This window comes from Oncorhynchus tshawytscha, linkage group LG02, assembly GCF_018296145.1.
Source record: "Oncorhynchus tshawytscha isolate Ot180627B linkage group LG02, Otsh_v2.0, whole genome shotgun sequence".
Taxonomy (NCBI): domain Eukaryota; kingdom Metazoa; phylum Chordata; class Actinopteri; order Salmoniformes; family Salmonidae; genus Oncorhynchus; species Oncorhynchus tshawytscha.
The window spans coordinates 37,953,086-37,978,943 of record NC_056430.1 but is presented as its reverse complement, the minus strand read 5'-3'; the positions used below and the strand labels follow the sequence as shown (position 1 = coordinate 37,978,943).

The 25,858-nt window shown below is 40.2% G+C and overlaps 1 protein-coding gene across 3 annotated transcripts in view; it reads right to left on the bottom strand.

Annotated features, from left to right (window-relative positions):
- Positions 1–21,023, bottom strand: part of sarnp (SAP domain containing ribonucleoprotein) — a 72,565-nt gene extending 51,542 nt beyond the window's left edge. For 2 of the 3 annotated variants that reach the window (XM_024376075.2, XM_024376090.2), the window contains exons 1-5: positions 20,917–21,023; positions 17,118–17,217; positions 16,565–16,605; positions 16,359–16,432; positions 15,952–16,003 (exon numbers count right to left, since the gene is read on the bottom strand). In XM_024376075.2, coding sequence (XP_024231843.1) covers positions 15,952–16,003; positions 16,359–16,432; positions 16,565–16,605; positions 17,118–17,217; positions 20,917–20,949 — 300 coding nt within the window. In that variant the 5' untranslated portion in view covers positions 20,950–21,023. The remainder of the gene's footprint in view (positions 1–15,951; positions 16,004–16,358; positions 16,433–16,564; positions 16,606–17,117; positions 17,218–20,916) is intronic. The other variant, XM_024376082.2, reaches the window with a different exon arrangement.
- Positions 21,024–25,858: the final 4,835 nt, after the last annotated feature.

Sequence of the window (25,858 nt, the reverse complement as noted above, 5' to 3'; positions counted from 1 at the left end):
TGGTTGTATCTAAATGACAATTTGATATATGCCTGTTGATATGGAGGGTTGGTTTATCGTTCTGGGGTTTGAGTAAGGAGACAAAGCTGAACAATGAATTATGCCGATGCTGTCTTATCCTGTTTATCTTTGCTATAAAGGATCCCATTTTGCCGTTGTGTGGGGACTCTCAACTTTTCATTAGAGATACTGAACTGTTGAAAGTCAAAATGCTATAGAGCTTATATAATTAAAGATGGACTTTGATAACTAACTCTGACTTGTGTGTGTGGTTTGCTCCCATGATTTGGTAAATAGAGGAAATTTCCACGACATTTGGCGACGAGGATGGGATGTGAATCTTCACTCGGTGACCGTTCCTACGATCTAGGTAAATAAATCGTGCACGAGGGATCCCCTAAACTTGGGATCTCAGGGAGAACCACACTTCGGGAACGAAGCAGATGGACCAACCTTTGTTCTAAGAGGAAGCAAGCCGAGTGGATACCACATCTCGAACTGAGTTTTTTTTAAGAAAAAGGTGAGCGAACCACACACAGATTTGAAGTCGAGTTTTTTAAATTATGCCTGTTAAGTATACTCTGAGCGTGAATTCCTTTGTAAAGAAGGCACCTTGGCGGCGTAAGCAGGGCCGAGTCAGAGGAGAGTAATCTGGGGGTTTTGTGGACTCAAAAGATACTCTGCACTGTCCGGTTGCCAGTGACCAAGAGCCCTCCTGACACTGAATTGACCACAGTGGGGATTTGGTGAGGTCTGTCGGGGTGAGGAGCCAGGGTGACTGTGTGTTCTAGGTGAAACACGGTACTTGGTGAAGCCCTATTGAAAGAAGGACCTCATTCTGTGCGTCTGTGTGATTTGTCTAAGTGACCCTCAGATGTGGTGAATTCCAATTATTTTAAATGTACTAGCCAGGTATGCCCTGGGTTACTCTGTGTGAGTATGTAATAGTTGTCGGACCGTTCTGTGTGAGCGGGGTAGGGTTGACTCTGTGTGGGAAAACCTTTTGATGTTCTGTGTGGACGCCTGACCAGTTCTATGTGAAAATCTGACCAATCCTGTGTGGATGATCCTGAAAGTTCTGTGTGAGTACCTAAGATTTTTTAAGTTTTATATGGATTCTGTGAATTATTTGAAATTATGATAAATAGTACGTGTGTATAAAGTAATGCGTAGAATGATTAGATACAATTTGAACCACCCATTCGTAGACGTACGTAGGTTTTGAGTTGATATCTTAAATGGATAATTTGATAAAGATTAAGTTTTTAAGCACTATTAAAATAATCTACAAAATCTGGGAAATTGAGCTCTAGAAACTGATTAGAGTGTGTCCACTTTTGGTTATCTTACCTTAACGATGTAACTATAAAACGCATATTGGATTATCTCCATCTGGGTGAAACATTTGAAATTAAACTGCCCTTAAGGTCTGAACATGTTATAATTTTCCTTCCCAGTATGAGAGAAGTTGCGGGATTTATTGAATAAACTGTTTTCCATAAAGTTAAAGAGAATTCGAGGGATGCTCGATGTAATTTATAATGTCGTACAAAGCCTAAGGTTTTCCATCAAACTAATTATCATTGCGAGATTAATGTGATGTAGTAAAGTAATTGAAAGACGTTGCATAAGTAAACAATCTATTTTTATTCAATGGCGCAATATCTGTTTCCTAGTCATTAACTGTCGATTTTATTCTTTGATTGCTAATATATTCATTTGGAATTTGAGAATCATAGCTGGAGTATGAGAATCATAGCTGGAGTAACGTTTGTACTATTAAAATTGGGCTATTATTCTTCTGGGAATTACCGATCGTGACGTGTTTTGATTTTACTTTGTAAATGGGGTTTATATCCGGAGAATTTTAGTTTTTCTCAATAGCATTAGTGGTTCAGTGGTAGAATTCTCGCCTGCAACACGGGAGGCCCAAGTTCCATTCCCAGTCATGGCGCTGGCTGAATTCAGAGTTTTTGATTGTAAATAATCTATTTGTATGTTTTGCCTGGAAAGTTATGGTCGCTAGTGTTTGTATAAGAGATAAATTGAACGTTTTCAATAGATTGTTTAGGTTAAATTGATAGACTAATTCAATTTAAAATAATAACGAAGCGAATTCTGATGCAAGACGATGTCTGTTCACTAAATTATCTGCTGGAATAATGTATTGAGAATTGGGTCGTATTTAAATTACTGTATCAATAGAGAAGACAGTTACCTAAGTTAAAGACATTCTGAATAATAGCGGGGAGAGAATGGCAATGGAAAGTGGTTACTGAAATGTTTTTCATTCTTATAGATTGACTGACGCATGTTATAAGTTTGGCGCTGTGTGTTGTTTTTAAAGAAATAGGATACATTTCATAAGTGTGGAGAGCAAAGAGAAGAGGAAGTTATAAAGTTGGGGTTTTAATCTTACGATAGAGGTAAGGAAAAACGTTGAAATGAGAGGGGTTATATTTTTGCCCACTGGGGGAAAAAGAAATAGGAAAGTTTAGTTGAAAGTATGGAAGAGAGTTAGTTGTTATGTTGGCTACTAATTGTCAGGGAAAGTTGCTGGAGGCAGGTAGATTGTTGTAGAATAACGTAAATTTGCGTTATTAGTTTGAATATACAATAACCTTACTCTAATTGTTTTGACCGTTGTTCAGGTACATTTTGTTTTGTATTTCTAGCAGCTGATTCGCTAGGTGGGCAACAGAGATTTGTGGGAGACTGGTTGTCTGGATCATAAAACATCGTAAGGATAGATTCTGATGGTTATTGATTTTTGGTTTGATTGTTTAAGTAACACCAGTTAATTTGAGCAGGAAAGTTCATGTAGTCTAACGTTATAGTATGTTTCCATTATGTGGAACAATGTCAGGTCATTAAAGGTGATTGCTGGAATGAATAGTATGAGAGCCTGTTGACAGAAGACTGAATGGGTATGAATGTTGAAAAGCAAGCTTGGGCCAAACTAGTAAACTAGTATGTTAAGTGGGGGAGTATCATAGAATTTAATTATAGTGTTGTTACCGCAATAGTCAAAACAATCTCATATGTTTTGGGAAATTAGCTAGGTTGAATTTTGTATTTGAGTTCCTTTATAATTTGCTTTTTAAAAGAGAGGTTGGAATCAAGTATGATGCCTTGGCACTTAAAATCAGATACCACCAGGAGCTTTTTACATCAGTAGTTGTTTTTTGAGGAACATGCAGACTGTGTTTTATTTTATTGAGATGTAAACATGAGTCTCTGAGCAATTTTGTCATCTGAATCATTATAGTAGTGAGTTCTTGTGTAGTTTGTTATTTGCATGAATTTATCACTGTATTAGCTGCATACATTGGAATTTCAGACCCTGTACAGACTAAAGGAAGATCATTAATGGATGTGCTGAACAGTATTGACCTTTGTGGATATCAGTGGGGGAAAAAATACATTTATTTTTATTTTTACGATGATGAGACAGCACCGACTTTTGAAGGATTTTAGATTTGCATTAAAAAAAATCAGGATTGGTTTTTACTAAATTTATATCAACAGATTGAAATTATTAGGTTGCTGATTAATATGTTTTTTAGGAGTTGATTTAACTTAATTAAACATTGTATCATGCTTATACATTGATGTGGATTAAAACTTATGATTAATGATTTGAGGTACAGTGGAATTATCATTAGGTTTGGTTTATAGTTTCACGTTTGAGTTTCTGAATCGATGTAGTGTAAATGAATACTAAGTGTTTTTGTGTTTTCTCTGGGAAAATGGATATTTCACTGTCTCTCTCTGGAATGTTTCCAGGGACTATACTCTTGGGGAGAGTGAGTGAAATTGGGGCCATAAACTACCACATTGAAAGGGGCACTCACCACATTGGGATTTTAATGAGTTTTTATTTTCTGACTTTTCATTACACACGCAAATTCTTTTGATAAAGGAATGTTCTGGGAACATGGAAATACGAAAATGTTTGGAACTAGTTGATTATTGTTTGCAAATTGTTTCATATAGTGAAAAACACTGCTTTGAAGGGTTTTGTATAACCTATGACCTTCTGATGACTTTCCGTTGTGGCTTGATCACCCGCATTGGAAAGTCATTTGGATAATGAAATTATCTGTAATACTGCTTTCAAAATAATTTGTGTAATTGGTAAATATGTTTCTTAAGCCATATGTGTAATTTGGACCAGTGTGAAGAGGGAGTAGGGCATTGCTTTTAACTAAGGGTATGCTGCTTTAAGTCTATTTTCCTATGACCATAGGGGTTAAATAATTTTTCTTTGGAGTTTTTTTTCAGTTTAGTGATTTTAATTTGATTAGGTTAGCTGAAATGTTGTTTTATATTTGTTTTTAGTTTTGTTTTACATTACTCTCATACAGAGAGATGTGTGTAAAACATGGGGGAGGATTCAGTTTTTTGAGGGTTTGAATTGAAGTTATACAACTTAAGTGATATGTGAATGAGTGTATTGTATTGTTGAGTGTATTGTATTTGTGTTTGTTTTGTTCTATTCCCAAGGGGTATAGGTCTAATTTCTTGATCCTTGGCTCTACGATGGAGTTGACAGTGAGATGGGGAGTATAAACCAATTTGAAAGAATAGTTTCAATAGAATGTTTTGATATTCTCTGTGAAATATGTTTAGATATGTGTGTTAAGAATAATTGGTAAAAGTAATCATTTATCATGTAGTTAATGAACTAAACTGTTGTTCTGATCTGTTCTTTCGAGGTTATCATGAAAAGTGACATCAGACGGTATCTTAATGCATGGAAGAGATAATTTGGACCGAATGGTGTGTGTACCTCAAAACCCCCTCTAACTGGCTGAAGAAGGGTGACAAAGGCATTGAAGGAGGCTTTCCAAACCACTTCTACCGAGAGAAAAGAACCAAGCCAGAAATTGGTGTACAGTATCAGATCTAAGCTATCAACTGCTTTTCTTTCATGGTTCTGTCATACTGTGATGAGTCCACTTGGAGTGATCATGGAGAAAGATCTGTTCTAACATTTTCTTATGATGCTGGTATATTGGTTGACGAATGGACAAGACATGAGTGGTAAAGATGAGACATTGAAATTGGGACATTATCATGGGCCGTCCACTTTGAACTGTAAAGCTATCTGAAGAAAAACGAAGATGCCAGAAGATGCCGTGCCTGTGTAGGGGGGGTTTAATCAAACTGTGCCATTAAAATTGTTTATACTTTTGTGGTATCAGATTGATTGAAGAGGTCTACACCATGTAAATTGTAGTAATTTAGATTAAGAATGCATTGAGATACTGATCTGTATTATTAAAATCATGATTAAAAAAGTTAATAGTAGAATTATGGGATAATTATACGATATGTAAATCTGCTAATATTGATGTGTGTTAAATTGAGGTTTTTACTTTGAGTGATAATACAAATTTGAATCACTGAGGAGTGCTATTCTAAATATTGGTTTGATAAATAGTTGGGTTGTTACTTATGATTTGGAATATGAATGATTTCACTGCCCTATTCTCTATTCCTAAGTATATTTCTGAGCATGAGTACTTAGAGGGATGTCTGTCCTATATGTTGTAAGGAGGCCTGTGTTTAGACACTGGTTCTCATGTAACTTAAAGAGCATAAATATGTTATGTTTTTATTTTCCTCAAATGGATTATTCTGTGTTATTAAACATGTGCAAGTTTGTCTTGTAGAATAAAGGTTGTAAACATAGTTTCAGAAGGGAGAAAGCTTACATATAAGCTAAGGTATTTGACATTAAGGGATTTGAATTTTAAAATATTGAGTATGTTACTATTCTGATTCTTCAGAAGGGACTGAGTCCCTTGAGAGGGGAATGTCGTGGAAGATTCAGAATTTGTTGGTAACATATGTAAGATGTTTTATATTCATCAAATGTGTGTAAGTTATTTCTCATCAGAATAGTATTTTTGTATAATACTGTGGCGAGGTTGCAGTTATCTGTTCTATGTCAAGACTAAGTTGCAGGGGCCGCAGAGAGGGGAGAGGTCAAAGTATCATCATGTGTAACATATCTCTTGACTCCACAATGTCTGTGTGCCAGTCAGTGTGTCTGTGTGATCTTGTCCAGGATTGGTTGTATTTAGAATTGGTTGTATCTAAATGACAATTTGATATATGCCTGTTGATATGGAGGGTTGGTTTATGGTTCTGGGGTTTGAGTAAGGAGACAAAGCTGAACAATGAATTATGCCGATGCTGTCTTATCCTGTGTATCTTTGCTATAAAGGATCCCATTTTGCCGTTGTGTGGGGACTCTCAACTTTTCATTAGAGATACTGAACTGTTGAAAGTCAAAATGCTATAGAGCTTATATAATTAAAGATGGACTTTGATAACTAACTCTGACTTGTGTGTGTGGTTTGCTCCCATGATTTGCTAAATAGAGGAAATTTCCACGACACTGTCCAGGAGTTGGCGGATGCTTTAGTCCAGGTCTGGGAGGAGATCCCTCAGGAGACCATCCGCCACCTCATCAGGAGCATTCCCAGGCGTTGTACGGAGGTCATACAGGCACGTGGAGGCCACACACACTACTGAGCCTCATTTTGACTTGTTTAAGGACATTACATCAAAGTTGGATCAGCCTGTAGTGTGGTTTTCCACTTTAATTTTGAGTGTGACTCCAAATCCAGACCTCCATGGGTTGATAAATTTGATTTCCATTGATCATTTTTGTGTGATTTTGTTGTCAGCACATTCAACTATGTAATGAAAAAAGTATTCAATATTCAATCATTAATTCAGATCTAGGATGTGTTATTTTAGTGTTCCGTAAAAAGGCATAGATTTTCTTAGGGTGCATTAAGGCCACAGAGGGGATGCTGCCGTGAAACTCAAAGCATTATCAAGTGCTTGTCAAATTGTAAATGAGAGAGTTATGGCGTGTGTACAGCCTGCGCAAAAAAACAAATCAGTGCTCATGCCTTTCAAGTGACTTTTTTCAAGTCATCATTACTCTCATCATATAGCCTTACAATCAATGTTTTAAAATCAAAACATATAGCCCAAGTTTGAAGAACTAAAGTGAAATTAATAACTCTAAATTAAGCATATAGGAGTACATATTTCTTTGTTAACCGCTCAACACAGAATAGCCGCATGTGCGCACTCCCTGAAATAGTTTGGAGAAAATAATTATATTTTATTCAGCTTTGTTCAATTGTATTCTTCATACTATAAAATATAAATAATGCCACGGAATTATAAGACAATCTTGTCTGCTAAATGAACTAGAGTAGCCCACAGCCATTTGGCATAGCCACCTCAGGACAACAGAGTATGCTATTATTTTCTTTTGAAATTGACATTTTCTTCTGTTCTTTTGTCTGACGAGTCCAATATTTGAGATTTTTGGTTCCAGCCACGTGTCTTTGTAAGACGGAAAATCTCTGCATGTGTGGTTCCCACCGTGAAGCATGGAGGTGTGATAGTGGGGGGGGTCCATTGCTGGTGACACTGCCAGGGATTTATTTAGAATTCAAGACACACTTAACCAGCATGGCTACCACAGCATTCTGCAGCGATACGCCATCCCATCAGCATTGCGCTTAGTGGGACTATCATTTGTTGTTCAACAGGACAATGACCCAACACACATCCAGGCTGTGTAAGGGCTATTTGACCAATAAGGAGAGTGATGGAGTGCTGCATCCGATGACCTGGCCTCCACAATCACCCGACCTCAACCCAATTGAGATGGTTTGGGATGAGTTGAACCGCAGAGTGAAGGAAAAGCAGCTAACAAGTGGTTAACATATGTGGGAACTCCTTCAAGACTATTGGAAAAGCATTCCAGGTTACGACATAGTTTTGATGTCTTTACAATAATTATACATGTAATGAGTAGATGTGTCCAAACTTGTAATGTATATATTAGTCGACTGGTCGATTGTTTGGTCGTTAGGTTGTTGATCGACAAAGATTGTTTTAGTGCTCGACTTAAACAATCTTTGTCGATCAACAACCTAACGACCAAACAATCGAACAGTTGACCTATTGCGGTCAGCCCTACAATAGATCAGTTTCACATTCCAACACAGTGCGAATTACAAGAGGGGTCATTCCATTTGATTTCAATAACTTTTTTGACCAAACCCCTTTGGATTTGAATGAAAGATTTTATGCATATTTACCAATGGTAGAAGTAGTTTTTGGACCTGAATGCCAAAACATTTACCAGAAAAAGTTGGTCAAAGTTGACCAATTTTGCATACCCCACCCTACCATGAGACAGACATGCATGTCTTCATCACTGGAAAAAATAAACAGTTGAGTTTGATATAATTTAAAAGCTTACAAAACAGGGTTGTCAAACTATTTGATAATTTCTTGAAAAAAAATGTTTTAATAAAAAAAATGTTTTTGTTGCTTTAACTTGAATTATTTTTTGGGGAAAAAAGCATGTTTTCATTTTCGCATATGTTGTAGGTTAGACCCTATTTTACACCATCTGGTGTTTTGTGTTGTGCACGCAATTGGTTGAGACAGCATGCTCTTGAATACAAGGTGGGAGTCATATTTTGGCTAATAAATGGGAGAAAAAAAATTGAACTGTCAACTTTTAAATGGTAGCACAAAGACTGTTGGAGGTCCACACATCAGAGAACATTGACTTGAATGGGAATATCATTTATTAAAAATTATACTGTCAATCCTCCATAGGAAACCTATTGAAATAGAAATACAGTGCATTCAGAAAGTATTCAGACCCCTTCACTTTCCCACATTTTGTTACGTTACAGCCTTATTACTCTAAAATTAATACAATTGTTTGATTTCCTCAATCTAATCATTCTACACACAATACTCCATAATGACAAAGCAAAAACAGGTTGACATTTTTGCAAATTCGTAAAAAATAAGCAGAAATACCTTATTTACATAAGTATTCAGCCCCTTTGCTATGAGACTCGAAATTGAGCTCAGGTGCATCCTGTTTCAATTGATCATCCTTGAGAGGCTTCTACAACTTTATTGGAGTAAACCTGTGGTGAATTAAATTGATTTAACATGATTTGGAAAGGCACACACCTGTCTACATAAAGGTCCTGAGCAAAAACCAAGCCATGAGTTCGAAGGAATTGTAGAGCTCAGACAGGATTGTGTCGAGGCACAGATCTGGAGAAGGGTACCAAAACATTTCTGCAGCATTGAAGGTCCCCAAGAACACATTAGCCTCCATCATTCTTAAATGGAATAAGTCTAGAATCACCAAGACCCTTCCTAGAATTGGCCGCCCAGCCAAAATCAGAGGAGAAGGGCCTTGGTCAGGGAGGTGTGGTCACTCAGAGAGCTCCAGAGTTCCTTTGTCGAGATGGAAGAACCCTCCAGAAGGACCACCATCTCTGCAGCACTCCACCAATCAGGCCTTTATGGTAGAGTGGCCAGATTGAAAGACTCCAGCCACCCTAGTCATAGACTGTTCCCTCTGCTACCGCACAGCAACCCGTACCAGAGCGCCAAGTCAAGGTCCAAAAGGCTTCTTTAACAGCTTCTACCCCCAAGCCATAAGACTACTGAAAAGCTAGTCAAGGGGCTACCCAGAACCCTCTTTTACGCTGTCGCTACTCTCTGTTTATAATCTATGCACAGTCACTTTAACTATACTTACATGTACATATTACCTTCATTACCTCAACTAACCGGTGCCCCCCGCACATTGACTCTGTACCGGTACCCCTGTATGTAGCCTCGTTTGCTATTTTACCTCAGCTGTTGAATTATTTGTTACTTTTATTTTCTATTTAACACTTTGCTTTCTTAACTTATTAAAGCATTGTTGGTTAAGAGCTTGTAAGAAAGACTTTCATTACCTGTTGTATTCGGCACATGTTACAAATAAAATCTGATTGGATTTGATAGCCTGCTTGGAGTTTAACAAAAGACCCCTAAAGGAATCAAGATTCTCTGGTCTGATGAAACCAAGATTGAACTCTTTGACCTGAATGCCAAGCATCATGTCTAGAGGAAACCTGGAAACATGTTTTTCAGCAGCAGGGACTGGGAGACTAGTCAGGATCCAGGGAAAAATGAACCGAGCAAAAGTACAGAGAGATCCTAGATGAAAACCTGCTCCAGAATGCTAAGGACCTCAGACAGGCACAAAGGTTCACCTTCCAACAGGAGAACAACCCTCAGCACACAGCCAAGACAACACAGGAGTGGCTTCGGGACAAGTCTCTGAATGTCCTTGAGTGGCCCAGCCAGAGGCCGGACTTGAACCCGATCGAACATCTATGGAGAGACCTGAAAAAAGCTGTGCATCAAGGCTCCCCATCTAACCTGACAGAGCTTGAGAGTAATCCCTGCCGAAGGTGCTTCAACAAAGTACTGAGTAAAAGGTTTGAACACTTATGTAAATGTTATATTTCAGTTGATTGCAAACATTTCTAAAAAACTGTTTTTGCTTTGTCATTATGGGGTTGTGTGTGTAGATTGTTTTTTGCCTCATCAATTTAATCAATTTTAGAATAAAGGCTGTAACATAAGAAAATAGTGAAGAGGTCTGAATACTTTCCGAATACGCTATACAGATAACGGACTATACATTACCATTTAAGTTCACATTCGACTGTGGGTGGACCGGTGGCCATCATTGTGGTAGTAATTAGAGGTAAAAATGTGTACTCAATTAAAACGTTAATGATGTACGAAATAAATTGCAGTAGGGCTGTTGCGGTGACCATATTACCACCACACCTGCGGTCATGAGTTATGACCGCAGTAAAATTCCACATGACATACATTGGTAGTACCCAACTCTCTAATGACCATCAGGTCGCTAATGGCCTGGTACTAAGGGCTCTATTGTCCCTCTAACCACTGACAGTGTAAATGAAATCATAAATCACAAACACATCATCAAAACAGTTCCTTGCTTTTAAAACTCACATCAGTGTGATTGTACTTTTTCTTCATATTGATCAATAGGTTGAAACTGAGTGGAAAACATGGTCGTTGTGGATGTTGTTTCAAAGCATAACACAACGAAATGGGCAGTGCATTCTAAAGGTGATGATGAATTAAAAACACCCAAAAGGCATATTCGAGCTTATGTATACCCATATGAGCTCAAGCCTGAAATAAGTTTTACAATACATAGCCTCTCCGCATATTTTTTATTTATTATTATTTTTTAAACGGATCTAAGATATCTTTACATAATTGGTCTAGCCTATACTCCAAAATAAAACAAATTCTAGTAATCTTCTTTGAGTGTGGACTGTATAATTATGCATATTTGATAGACTGGTTGGCTACCTTATGCTATCCTCCAAACGTTCTATCCATGAGTCTGGGAGAGAACATGTAGGCCAAGGACTAGGCGATGCTGTTAGTTTATTGATTTTGCAGGTCGGCTTACAGGGTTAGCCTACAATTATAGTACATTTGTTTTTGAATATATAATGAATAGGCTGACACATTACCTTTAGGTACAGAATATCTCACCACAGTGCATTTCCATTTATCTCGCCTTCATTTCCTTCTCGAGCACACAGAGGTGCTGACAACAGTTTGGTGAAATATGTTTTGTTGGGAAAACATGTTACTATCGATGTTCCTGAATAGATTTCACTCAATTTCCCAATTAAGCACTGGGTAGCTGCAGGAACAGGTTTGGAGAACCCATGGCATTCAGCGTTTGGGAGGAATATAACGTTGCTGAGCAAGAGGCTGCATCCTCAAACAGTGGATGATGCATGGAGTGAAATAACCAGAGTACGCTACCCAAATTGAAAAAAACTAAGCAGTCTCCATTCGCTATTCGAGTGCATACTGATGACATGTATTTTTTTACCCTGCCCCTTTGATAATTGACCATTTTAAATCTAAATTAATTTAACATATTAGTAAAGACAATATTAAATTGAGACTAGTCTGATGGGTGAAAATATACTGAACAAAAATATAAAACAACATGTAAAGTGTTGGTCCCATGTTTCATGAGTTGAAATAAAAGATCCCATAAATGTTCCATACGCACAAAAGGCTTATTTCGCTCAAATTATGTGCACATATTTGTTTACATCTCAGTTAGTGAGCATTTCTCCTTTGCCAAGATAATCCATCCACCTGACAGGTGTGGCATATCAAGAAGCTGATTAAACAGCATGATCATTACACAGGTGTACCTTGTGCTGGGGACAATAAAAGGTCACTCTAAAATGTGCAGTTTTGTTACACAACACAATGCCACAGGTGTATCAAGTTCTGAGGGAGCGTGCAATTGGCATGATGACTGCAGGAATGTGTACCAGAGCTGTTGCCAGATAATTGAATGTTAATTTTTCTACCATAAGTCGTTTTGGAGAATTTGGCAGTACGTCCAACCGGCCTCACAACCACAGACCACACAAGCCCAACCTGCGGGATTGACCAGCCACCCGGACAGTTGATGAAACTGAAGAGTTATTCTGTCTGTAATAAATCCCTTTTGTGGGGAAAAACTCATTCTGATTGGTTGGGCCTAGCTCCCCAGTGCGCCCCCTGCCCAGTCATTTGAAATCCATAGATTATGGCCTAATATATTTATTTAAATTGACTTCCTTATATGAACTGAAACTCAACAAAATCATAATTTTTTGCTTGTTGCTTTCTTATTTTTGTTCAGTATATGATCACTTTATGAGAGAACAGCATATGCAACTTGAGGCAAAGAACAGAGTGCAAACTTTTTGGGGGACTTCATCAATAGCCTATAGTCGCGCCATGCAGCCCATATACTGTATGTTCTGATTTCTAAGACATTCTAAAGTTTGTTTCATTCACAACTAAAGTGGCCAAATAACTCTAAATCTAGCATATAGGACCTGTTTCAAATTATCACTTTTACGCTCAACATAGCCACTTCATATGTGCACTCTGGAATGGGAAAAATATATTTTCTATTTTATTCTGCTAAGTGAACATATGAAAGCTGGTGGTTCCTTTTAACATGAGTCTTCAATATTCCCAGGTAAGAAGTTTTAGGTTGTAGTTATAGGAATTATAAGACTATTTCCCTCTATACCATTTGTATTTCATTAACCTTTGACTATTGGATGTTCTGATAGGCACTTTAGTATTGCCAGTGTAACAGTATAGCTTCCGTCCCTCTCCTCGTTCCTTACTGGGCTCGAAACAGCAACACAACGACAACAGCCACCCTCGAAGCAGCGTTACCCATACAGAGCAAGGGGAACAACTACAAGAAGGCTCGGCTCAGAGCGAGTGACGTTTGAAACGCTATTAGCGCATGCTAACTAGCTAGCCATTTCACTTCGGTTACACCAGCCTCATCTCGGGAGTTGATAGGCTTGAAGTCAAACAGCGCAATGCTTGACGCACAACGAAGAGCTGCTGGCAAAACGCATGAAAGTGCTGTTTGAATGAATGTTTATGCGCCTGCTTTTGCCTACTACCGCTCAGTCAGATACTTGTATGCTCAGTCAGATTATATGCAACACAGGACACACTAGATAATATCTAGTAATATCCTCAACCATGTGTAGTTAACTAGTGATGATCATTGATTGTTTTTTATAAGATATGTTTAATGCTAGCTAGCAACATACCTTGGCTTACTGCATTCGCATAACAGGCAGTCTCCTTGTGGAGTGCAACGAGAGAGAGGCAGGTCGTTATTGCGTTGGACTAGTTAACTGTAAGTTTGCAAGATTGGATCCCCCGAGCTGACTAGGTGAAAATCTGCCATTCTGCCCCTGAACGAGGCAGTTAACACACCTTTCCTAGGCCGTCATTGAAAATAAGAATGTGTTCTTAACTGACTTGCCTAGTTAAATAAAAGGTATATATAAAAAATATAAATACAATTTAAAATACGTTTTTTTATTTATAAATCGGCGCCCAAAAATACCGATTTTCGATTGTTATGAAAACTTGAAAATCGGCCATAATTAATCGGCCATTCCGATTAATCGGTCGACCTCTAGTCTAAAGGGATATGTCCATTCTATTAATTATATTTCTATTATTTAAATTTCACCCACCCTGTATTCAAGAGTGTGCTGTGTCTCAACCGAAGGCAGGCACAACACAAACCCCTGAGATTTCATAAAATAGGGTCTAATCTACAAAATATGGGAAATGAAAACATCTGACTTTAGGTGTTTTTAGATAATTGATGTTAAAGGAGAAAAAAAATGAATGTTTATTTTTTTTATCTATAAATTATTAAATTGTTTGACAACCCTGTTTGTAAGCTTTTAAATGATATAAAACTCAACTGTTTATCTTTCCACTGATGAAGACATGGATGTCTCATGGTAGGGTGGGGTATGCAAAATGGGTGACTTTTTAGCACCTCCATCACCTAAATGTTTTGGCTTTCAGTTCCAAAAAGTCACTTTCTGACCACTTCGACCATGGGCAAATATTCACCAATTACTTTGCAGACAGAGTTCAGTGTGTCAAATCGGAGGGCATGCTGTCCGGTCCTCTGGCAGTCTCTATGGGGGTGCCACAGGGTTCAATTCTCGGGCCGACTCTTTTCTCTGTATATATCAATGACGTTGCTCTTGCTGCGGGCGATTCCCTGATCCACCTCTACGCAGACGACACCATTCTATATACTTTCGGCCCGTCATTGGACACTGTGCTATCCAACCTCCAAACAAGCTTCAATGCCATACAACACTCCTTCCGTGGCCTCCAACTGCTCTTAAACGCTAGTAAAACCAAATGCATGCTTTTCAACCGATCGCTGCCTGCACCCGCATGCCCGACTAGCATCACCACCCTGGATGGTTCCGACCTTGAATATGTGGACATCTATAAGTACCTAGGTGTCTGGCTAGACTGCAAACTCTCCTTCCAGACTCATATCAAACATCTCCAATCGAAAATCAAATCAAGAGTCGGCTTTCTATTCCGTAACAAAGCCTCCTTCACTCACGCCGCCAAGCTTACCCTAGTAAAACTGACTATCCTTCCGATCCTCGACTTCGGCGATGTCATCTACAAAATGGCTTCCAACACTCTACTCAGCAAACTGGATGCAGTCTATCACAGTGCCATCCGTTTTGTCACTAAAGCACCTTATACCACCCACCACTGCGACCTGTATGCTCTAGTCGGCTGGCCCTCATTACATATTCGTCGCCAGACCCACTGGCTCCAGGTCATCTACAAGTCCATGCTAGGTAAAGCTCCGCCTTATCTCAGTTCACTGGTCACGATGGCAACACCCATCCGTAGCACGCGCTCCAGCAGGTGTATCTCACTGATCATCCCTAAAGCCAACACCTCATTTGGCCGCCTTTCGTTCCAGTACTCTGCTGCCTGTGACTGGAACGAATTGCAAAAATCGCTGAAGTTGGAGACTTTTATCTCCCTCACCAACTTCAAACATCAGCTATCTGAGCAGCTAACCGATCGCTGCTGCTGTACATAGTCTATTGGTAAATAGCCCACCCATTTTCACCTACCTCATCCCCATACTGTTTTTATTTATTTACTTGCTCTTTTGCACACCAATATCTCTACCTGTACATGACCATCTGATCATTTATCACTCCAGTGTTAATCTGCAAAATTGTAATTATTCGCCTACCTCCTCATGCCTTTTGCACACATTGTATATAGACTCCCCCCTTTGTTTTCTACTGTGTTATTGACTTGTTAATTGTTTATTCCATGTGTAACTCTGTGTTGTCTGCTCACACTGCTATGCTTTATCTTGGCCAGGTCGCAGTTGCAAATGAGAACTTGTTCTCAACTGGCCTACCTGGTTAAATAAAGGTGAAATAAAAAAAATAAAAAAATAAAAAATATATATAGAAAGCTTCAGTCAGATCAAATGGGCTGAGTCAAAACTGATTGAAATTAAATGGAACGACCCAGAGCTGATGAGTAGAACATTGTGGAAAACAAGATTTTAAATCTAGCTATTTAATGCAGTTATTGTGTGCATCATGCACACAATTAGAATACTGTACTACATACCTCATCCGCAACTGATGGGGCAGTGATTTTTACAACTTTCTTCTCAGCATCCCTAAAGCAAGACAAAATGTAAAGTTGAATAAACTATCTAGTGGAAAACTTTGTAAACCTAGCCTGCCCTCTATTGGTTAAAAACAATCCACTGCACGTCCAGTGAAATAATCCCCCAAAGACATCTTGTACATACCGTATAACAACATAAATTGATCATGACTGACATTCAAAGACTGAAAAAGGAAGGTGCCAACATCAAACTTTATCTTAACATGTTGAAAAACTGCTGAATTTGCCATGAGAATCACGATAACAATGATTAGGCTATGCCCACTTCAATCACATAATAACCATCAGTCATTAGGACACGAAACATCCCATAGGTAGGTTTGAGTAACAAATAGAGTACTGACTTTTCAGGTACAGCTGCCTTTTCTACTGCCACTTCTGCAGGTGGTTCACTGATTTCCTCCTCTTTAGGATTGTCCTGTAAATATACACCAAGCATGTAATCAGCAAAATTTTAAATATTCTGAAATATTATAAGAGTAAAATATTCTGAAAAAATAAGTCAGCTTTAAACAATCATATTTTTATTAATCATGTTTCACATGCTTACCTCCAACTCTCCCAAAACCTCCTCTTCGTTCACCTCATCTTCTGGAACATAAAAGGTCAAATACAAAATGTTTCTCACATTTTCAAGACAAGTTTGCTGTAAAAACAAGAATATTTAACCGAGCATAGTACAGAAGAGAATGTATACCCCATCTGTTGGAGAGAATAATGCTACATACATCTACCCAACCAAGGTTCAGTTATTGGAGAAATCAAGACATTTCATGACAACATCCAAGAAAGAGTAAGGTTTATATTGCAGTGGTTTTGTTAAGCTGAGTTCAGAAACAAATCAAGAGAAAATGTCAATATTAGGGAAAGTGTTTGTTACTGAGCAAAAATGAAAAACCACAGACATACCGACACCTAAACATGATAATACATTATGCTAATAATTGGAATTGAAGTGAACTCCCCATCACATCATTCACAGGGCAGGGGAACATTATGCCTTCGTACGTCATTTTTTTTCTTCTTTTTTTTTCACTAATTTAGGCTACATTTTACAATCAGTGCTGGTAAGAAAAGAGTAAGTGTTAGTGGAAGAATCATACCATGCTCCTCAAGGTACGCCTGCAACCGGCCAATAAGGTCACCTTTGTTTCCTTTGACGGCCAATCCCCTCACAGCACACTCCTGCTTGAGCTCAGCCAACTGAAGAAGGTAGGGTCGACAAATGTAGAAGACTTTTAGTGAAGAGCGTATGCATATAATACAATTAACATTGATTGCATTTATATAAAAAGGTCAACTACAAAAAAATAATAACATGGCTACCACATAAGTAAAGAGTTTTAGCACAACAATGCAGCCATTGGCAACAGACCTTCTGCCTGACGTAAAACTCAATGCAATTGGGTTTCCAGACAAGGGAGAAGGCAGTTTTCAAGAGCTAACACACGATGTCCACCAGGTGCATATGAGTTTTGTTTTCCTGGATGTCAAGCCCGCATTTTCCGTACTTGACACACGTTCTTCACTTTTCAACTAGCTAAAAGTCTGTGTGTACCTTTGTTTGTACAACCGCACAGTAAAGCAACCAGTAGTTGAAAAAATTGAATGTATGCGGTACACAGAACACATTGCAGCCTAGTGCGGCATTCCCAACGTATCTTTGTGGACTATACCATTGACGATGAATGATTTCCGCTGCAAAGACTTCGATGCATCTGGTGGACATGAGGTGTTAAAGGCTCTGTACGGTTCATCCGTTTTCTGCATTGGCCATACAGCATATGGCGATATGGTCAGTTGTGGAAAAAATACTCAATTGTCATACGTGAGTAAAAGTAAAGATACCTTAATAGATTATGACTCAAGTAAAAGTCACCCAGTAAAAGTCTAAAAGTATTTGGTTTAAATATACTTAAGTATCAAAAGTACATGTTATTGCTAATATACACCTAAGTATTAAAAGTAAAAGTATAAATCATTTCAAATTACTTATATTAAGCAAACCAGACAGCACAAATTTCATGTTTTGTTTGTTTACAGATAGCCAGGAGCACACTTCAACACTCATACACAATTTACAAACGAAGCATGTGTTTATTGAGTCCACCAGAACAGAGGCCGTAGGGATGACCTCTTGATAATTGTGTGAATTGGACAATTCATGTCCTGCTAAGTATTAAAAATGGAATGAGTACTTTTGGGTGTCAGGGAAAATGCATAGAGTAAAAAGTACATTATATTCTTTAAGAATGTAGTGAAGTAAAAGTTGTCAAAAATATACATAGTAAAGTACTCCAAAAAACAAATTAAGTTGTACTTTAAAGTATTGACACTTAAGTACTTTACACCACTGGCCAGAGAATTCATACTTCTTGCGCTTTGGGTAACAGGGCAGAGCTGTTGTCAAGAAAGTGAGTTTGGGTTCATTCAGGCCCTCCCGAGCTCACCTACCGTCAAACAATCATGTCAATGTGGAGCTATACGGAGTCCTCCACATTGCTACAAAATGTGGGAGACAAGTCATCGCCGTATGGGATTTCTGGGAAGGAGCATGACCGGGTGGCAGAGTCTGAGCAAGCAAATCAAGGAATCCGGGAGAAAGAGAGCACGCTTGTTTGAAATTGAAATGGGCTTCGGTCGCTATTGATAAAGAAGAGCATCAAGACGAAGAAGCTGCTTTACAAGTGGGATGCACTGTTGAATGCTACATCTAGAGGGGTTAGTGCTGATTGTACAGAGATGGTGGCAGCCGGTTAAATGGCATCCCTTGACAAGGCAAGAACAAGATGCATGTCAGGAGAAGTGCAGTATTATCATAAGGAGATGTATACTTGGAATACGGAGGAGGAATGGAGGGAAAAAGAGGCAGAGGAGATCTACGAGAGAGAGAGGGAGGAAGAGGGTGAACTTGAGTCTGTAAAAAATGTCAGAAAAGGGGAGATGGTTTGTTAAAGAAGAATGGTAGGAAGTGTAAGCAGAGTGAGTTGAAGACAGGAGGAGAAATGGTAGGTGCGGTGAAGTTCTCAGAGGCTGAGGCTTGCACCAAGGGTCTTTGACAGTAGGAGTGAAGTTTTGGAGAAAAAAATGGACCCTTGCCTTTTGGCTGATCCATTTGTGGTTTCAGTGTGGGTGAAATCAGAGTTGGGTGCTGTGGAATCGGTAAGGGTAACCAGAAGTGGTCTTGTGATAATTGTGTTTCTGCTGGTCAGAGGTAGCAGGCGCTCCATGTTAAACAAATGGAGGCAAGAGATGTGATTTGTTTTGCTCTCAAGAAAAGGCTGCCATTGAAAGGAATGATTACTGGGGTAGCGGTAAATGTGAAAGCTGACCAACTGAGGGGAAGATTTCAGTGTTTGTGATGCTCGTCATTTGGTGAGACACAGACAGGGTGGTGTGAGTGGTGAAACAGAAGAGTCAGTCTGTTCTTTTGAGTTTTGATGTTGAGTCTTTGGCCGACAAAGTGATGTTAGGATATATAAGTTATCCTGTACGAGCTTTTGTGCCAGATACATTACATTGTTACAGGTGTCAACCTTATGGGCATGTGGCAGCAGTGTGTAGGAGGGAGGTTCCTAGGTGTGAGAAGTGTCCAGAAGGGCATGAGACAAAGGAATGTGTAGCATTGGGGATAGTACTGGTATGAGTTAATTGTAGGGCTGCCCATGGGGCTGGGGATCCGAAATGTCCCGTGCAAGAGAAGCAGGTTGAGTTTTCCAGGGTTAGAGTCATGCAGAAGTTGTCATATGCTGAGGCAGTGAAGAAAGTTGAGGAAGATGGGTCAAGTGGGAGGGATCCTGAGGAGTGGTGTGACTAGTAATTCTGTACCAGTACAGGTGGATAAACTAGCAAGTGAAATGTTTCACTAAGATTGTATTTTTGGCATTTATAACAACTGTACTGCAGGGATGGAATTTAAGTTGCGGAAAAGAGGTTCTGGTGGCAGCTGCAGAGAGACTTGACAGGGTGTTCATTTTATTATTTAACCAGGCAAGTCAGTTTAGAACAAATTCTTATTTACAATGACAGCCTATCCCAGCCAAATCCTAACCCGGACGACGCTGGGCCAATTGTGCGCCTCCCTATCACAGCCGGATGTGATACCCCCTGGATGCAGTGTCTTAGACCGCTGCACCACTCAGGAGCCTGTTAAGTGGTGGTATTCCATACTTTCAGACTGTTGGCCTGAAGTAGGACTAAATATGTTTAAATAGTGGAGTATGTTTTTGTTCTGTGTGTGTGTGTGTGTGTGTAGTATTAGATGGTATGGTATTTATGGTTTTTTTTCAAGCAACATTAAAGGGATCTATATTTCAGTCTAGTAGGTGGCGGTAATCCAACATTTATTGGATGCCAACCGCCGTTAAACCTCCTAGAGGAAGAGGAAGCATCGCCGTGCGAAGCTCGATTTGGCCTCCACAAGCCACCCGAGGCGTCGCAATCGTGTCGCCCTCTGTACGGAGCTTCCGCTCGCATTGCCAGACCAAGCATAAATCGGCTATAAAGCTGTATATACCAATTGTGTATTACAGCCTGATTAATCAAACTAGGTAGCTACCAGAACTAGCTAAGAATACAATAACTTTGCTAGGTAAAATGTATTTATTAGCTAAATTAATTCGTGCAACTAGCTGGTCAAATGACGACGCTCTCGGTTATTTCATGTTTTACAGTAACGAACGTGCGCATGTTAGCTAGCTAACACTAGCAGACAGCTGTGTAAGATAGCTAGCTTCCATTTGCAGGCAAATCACACGGAGTATTACTACCGCACAACTACATTATCTAGTGAGTGGAGTAGTAAACCGTACAATGCGTAAATTACTTGTACATTTTACACGATGCCAGACTATAAGGAATTACGTATGTATTGGATTTTATTCCTTTTTAAATAGTTCTCACCTTCAATTTCTGGAGTTCAACAACCCCAGCCATCTTGTTTGTATAGGGAAAGCGCGGAAGAAAATTATCCAATGGTAATGCGTTTTAGTGAAAGGCGTAATAAAACGACCGATGATTGGCTATACGCCGCTTATACTCGTGAAATGGTAGCAATGTTCAGTGGTGCTGCCATCTGCCGAAACTTTGTGTGAAGATTTTTTACTTTCTTTTTTTCGTCATTCCCACAGCAACTACGGTTGCATTTACACTGGCAGCCCATATCGTATCATTTGCCAAAGTATTGGTCTTTTGACCAAACAGATCAGATCTTTTGTCAATAATTGGGCAAAACATCAGAATTGGGCTCCCTGTGTAAACACAGCTAACTAAGTGATTTATAGCTACACTAAATCAAATCAAATCTTATTTGTACACCTTACCGTGAAATCCTTACTTAAAGTTCTTAACCAACAATGTAGTTAACTATTTTCTTAAGAATAAAAATAAAACAATAAAAGAACAAAAATGACACTATATACAGGGGGTACGGTACCGAGTCAATTTCATTTTACCTTTATTTAACTGGGCAAGTCAGTTAAGAACAAATTCTTATTTTCAATGACAGCCTAGGAACAGTGGGTTAACTGCCTGTTCAGGGGCAGAACGACAGATTTGTACCTTGTCAGCTCGGGGGTTTGAACCTTCAGGTAGTAAGTAACCTTCAGGTAGTCCAACACTCTAACCACTAGGCTACCCTGCCACCCCTAAAAAGGGGATACATGTTAGTCAAGGCCATTTGTATATGTAGGTAGGGGTAAAGTGACTATGCATATATAATAAACAGTGAGTAGCAGCAGTGTAAAAACAAAAGGGGGGGTGTCAATGCAAATAGTCCGGTTGGCCATTTGATTAATTGTTCAGCAGTGTTATGGCTTGGTGGTGGAATCTGTCAAGGAGCCTTTTGGACTAAGACTTTGAACTCTGGTACCACTTGCCGTGCGGTAGCAGAGAGAACAGTCTATGACTTGGGTGACTGGAGTCTTTGGCAATTTTTAGGGCCTTCCTCTGACACGCCTAGTATATAGGTCCTAAATGGCAGGAAGCTTGGCCCCAGTGATGTCTTGGGTCATATGCACTACCGTCTGTAGCGCTTTACGGTCGGATGTCGAGCCGTTAACAACCGGTCAAGATGCTCTCAATTGTGCAGCTTTAGAACTTTTTGAGGATCTGGGGACCCATGACAAATCTTTTCAGTCTCCTGAGGGGAAAAATACGTTGTTGTGCCATCTTCACAACTGTCTTGGTGTGTTTGGACCATGATAGTTTGTTGGTGACGTAAACACCAAGAAACGTAACTCTTGACCCACTCAATGTGAATCGGGGCGTGTTCGGCCCTCCTTTTCCTGTAGTCCACAATAATCTACTTAGTCTTGCTCACATTGAGGGAGAGGTTGCTATCCTGGCACCACACTGCCAGGTTTCCGACTTCCTCCCTATAGGCCGTCTCATTGTTGTCGGTGATCAGGCCTATCACCATTGTGTCGTCAGCAAACTTAATGATGGTGTTGGAGTTGTGCTTGGTCACGCAGTTGTGGGTGAACAGGGAGTACAGGGTGGGACTAAGCACACACCCCTGAGGGGCCCCCGTGTTGAGGATCAGTGTGTCCGATGTGTTGTTGCCTACCCTTACCAGCTGGGGGCGGCCTGTCAGGAAGTCCAGGATCCAGTTGCTGTGTCCCAGGGCACTAAGCTTAGTGATGAGCTTTGTGGGCACTATGGTGTCGAACACTGAGCTGCTTGCTGCACAGCATTCTCACATAGGTGTTCCTTTTGTCCAGGTGGGAAAGGGCAGTGTGGAGTGCAATTGAGATTGTGTAATCTGGGGATCTGTTGGGGCGGTATGCGAATTAGAGTGGGCCTAGGGTTTCTGGGATGATGGTGTTGATGTGAGCCATGACCAGCCTTTCAAAGCACTTCATGGCTACCAATGTGAGTCCTACGGGGTGGTAATAATTTAGGCAGGTTACCTTCGCTTTCTTGGGCCCAGGGACTATGGTGGTCTGCTTGAAACATGTAGGTATTACAGACTCGCTCAGGGAGAGGTTGACAACGTCAGTGAAGACACTTGCCAGTTGGTCCGCGGATAATCGAAGTACACGTTCTGGTAATCCATCTGACCCACCATCCTTGTGAATGTTGACATGTTTAAAGGTCTTGCTCACATCAGCTATGGCGAGCGTGATCACACAGTTTTCCGGAACAGCTGGTGCTCTCATGCATGTTTCAGTGTTGCTTGCCTCCAAGCGAGCATAAAAGTTATTTAGCCTGTCTGGTAGGCTCGCGGCTGGGTTTCCCTTTGTAGTTTGTAAGTTTGCAAGCCCTGCCACATTCGACGAGCGTCAGAGCCGGTGTAGTAGGATTCAATCTTAGTCCTGTATTGACGCTTTACCTGTTTGATGGTTCATCTGAGGGCATAGCGGGATTTCTTATAAATGTCTAGATTAGAGTCCCGCTCCTTGAAAGCAGCAGCTCTAGCTTCTAGCTCGGTGCAGATGTTGCCTGTAATCCATGGCTTCTGGTTGAGATATGTATGCACGGTCACTGTGGGGACGACGTCATTGATGCACTTATTGATGAAGCCGGTGACTGAGGTGGTATATATACTCCTCAATGCCATTGGATGAATAATGGAGCATATTCCACTCTGTGCTAGCAAAACAGTCCTGTAGTGTAGCATCCGCATCATCTGACCACTTCTGTATTGAGTGAGTCACTGGTACTACCGGCTTTAGTTTTTGCTTGTAAGCAGGAATAAGGAAGATAGAATTATGGTCACTATATATACAAAGGTATGTGGACATCCCTTCAAATGAGTGGATTTGTCTATTTAAGGTACACCAGTTGCTGACAGTTGTATACAATTGAGCACACAGCCATGCAATCTCCATAGACAAACATTGGCAGTAGAATGGCTTTACTGAAGGGCTCAGTGACTTTCAATGTGGCACCGTCATAGAATGCGACCTTTCCATCAAGTCAGTTCATAAAATTTCTGCCCTGCTAGAGCTGCCCCAGTCAACTGTAAGTGCTGTTATTGTGAAGTGGAAACATCTAGAAGCAACAATGGCTCAGCCGGGAAGTGGTCCCCAGTTGCAACACTCACTATGTAGTTCCAAACTGCCTCTGGAAGCAACATCAGCACAATAACGGTTAGTCAGGAGTTTCATGAAATGGGTTTCCATAGCCGAGCAGTCGCACACAAGCCTAAGATCACCATGCGCAATGCCAAGCGTCGGCTGGGGTAGTGTAAAGTTCGCCGCCATTAGACACTGGAGCAGTGGAAATGCATTCTCTGGAGTGATGAATCATGCTTCACCATATGGCAGTCTGACGGGCGAATCTGGGTTTGGCGGATTGCAGGAGAACGCTACCTGCCCCAATGCACAGTGCCAACTGTAAAGTTTGGTGGAGGAAGAATAATGGTCTAGGGCTGTTTTTCATGAATCGGGCTAGGCCCCTTGGATCCAGTGAAGGGAAATCTTAACGCTACAGCATACAATGACATTTTAGACTATTCTGTGCTTCCAACTTTGTGGCAACAGTTTGGGGAAGGCCCTTTCCTCTTACAACATCACAATGGCCCTGTGCACAAAGCAAGGTCCATACAGAAATGGTTTGTTGAGATCAGTGTGGAAGAACTTGACTGGCCTGCACAGAGCCCTGACCTCAACCCCGTTGAACACCTTTGCGATGAATTGGAACGCCGACTGCGAGTCTGGCCTAATTGCCCAACATCAGTGCCGACCTCACTCATGCGCTTGTGGCTGAATGGAAGCAAGTCCCCACAACAATGTTCAAACATCTAGTGGAAAGCCTTCCCATGAGAGTGGAGGCTGTTATAGGAGCAAACTCCATATTAATTTCCATGATTTTGGAATGAGACGTTCAACAAGCAGGTGTTCACATACTCTTGGTCATGTAGTGTATATTGATGCTGCATTCATAACCAAGAGGGAAAGTTATTAGTTGTGATGTCGTAAATACCAGTTGGATGCATTCACATGCTTTGAACTCCTTAAGAAACACTGATTGGCTAATGGATAGCCTCTGCTGAGTCCCCAACAAACAGATGTTCCGGTTTCCAGGGGAAATGGAAAGACACGACTTCCACTTTTGGACGTTAGCGAGGCGACACTCCATCTTAACTCCTCCTCCCCATTTACTGGATTGGTTCAAAAGTGCAGAAGAGAACTTCCCCAATAGTTTCAGGTGTTTCTTTTACGCCTGCTACGTTAGGTTAGCTAATGGCCTACCAGCTGTTTATTTGAAGTGTTTCTAAAACCCCCTATCGAAAAAAAAATGGTGGAAAAACAATTGGAACCGTTTCCGTTTGACCGCTAGGTTTTATGGGTATTATGACTCATTCTGTGGTACTCTATGGTCCCACCTGATCTTGCTTCCTCCCACCTGCCTTCCATATTTGAGGACACGCGTTTCCATTGTTAGAGCGTCACTCAACTGTCTTCTCAATATAATAGAACATATTTGATCGAGCCCAAAACCTAATTTAGGCCCAATCTCACCCTATATGCATTTGTGGAGATCTGAGTGGATTCAATATATGAAAGCAATATGATAATCATAACCTCGCCTTCTGATAGGCTAGATGGAAGATAAGCCATATTGCTTATAAATCAATCAAATCCTCTCACAAGTGCATAGGGTTAAGGAGTTGATTTGGGATTCGGACTTATGCTGCGTTCATAACCAAGTGGAAAGTGGGAATTTGTCAGTTGTGAAGTTGTAAATACCAGTTGGTTGCATTCACAGGGGTTACAACACAACAATCCCATGACTGAAACTTAAGTCGATCTCAGATCGCTAAGTTGACCTCCCCTTTCATCTAATAAAAGCCATGACCATCATGCCTTTAGGGTAAGAGGATCATTTCGCACATGTATTA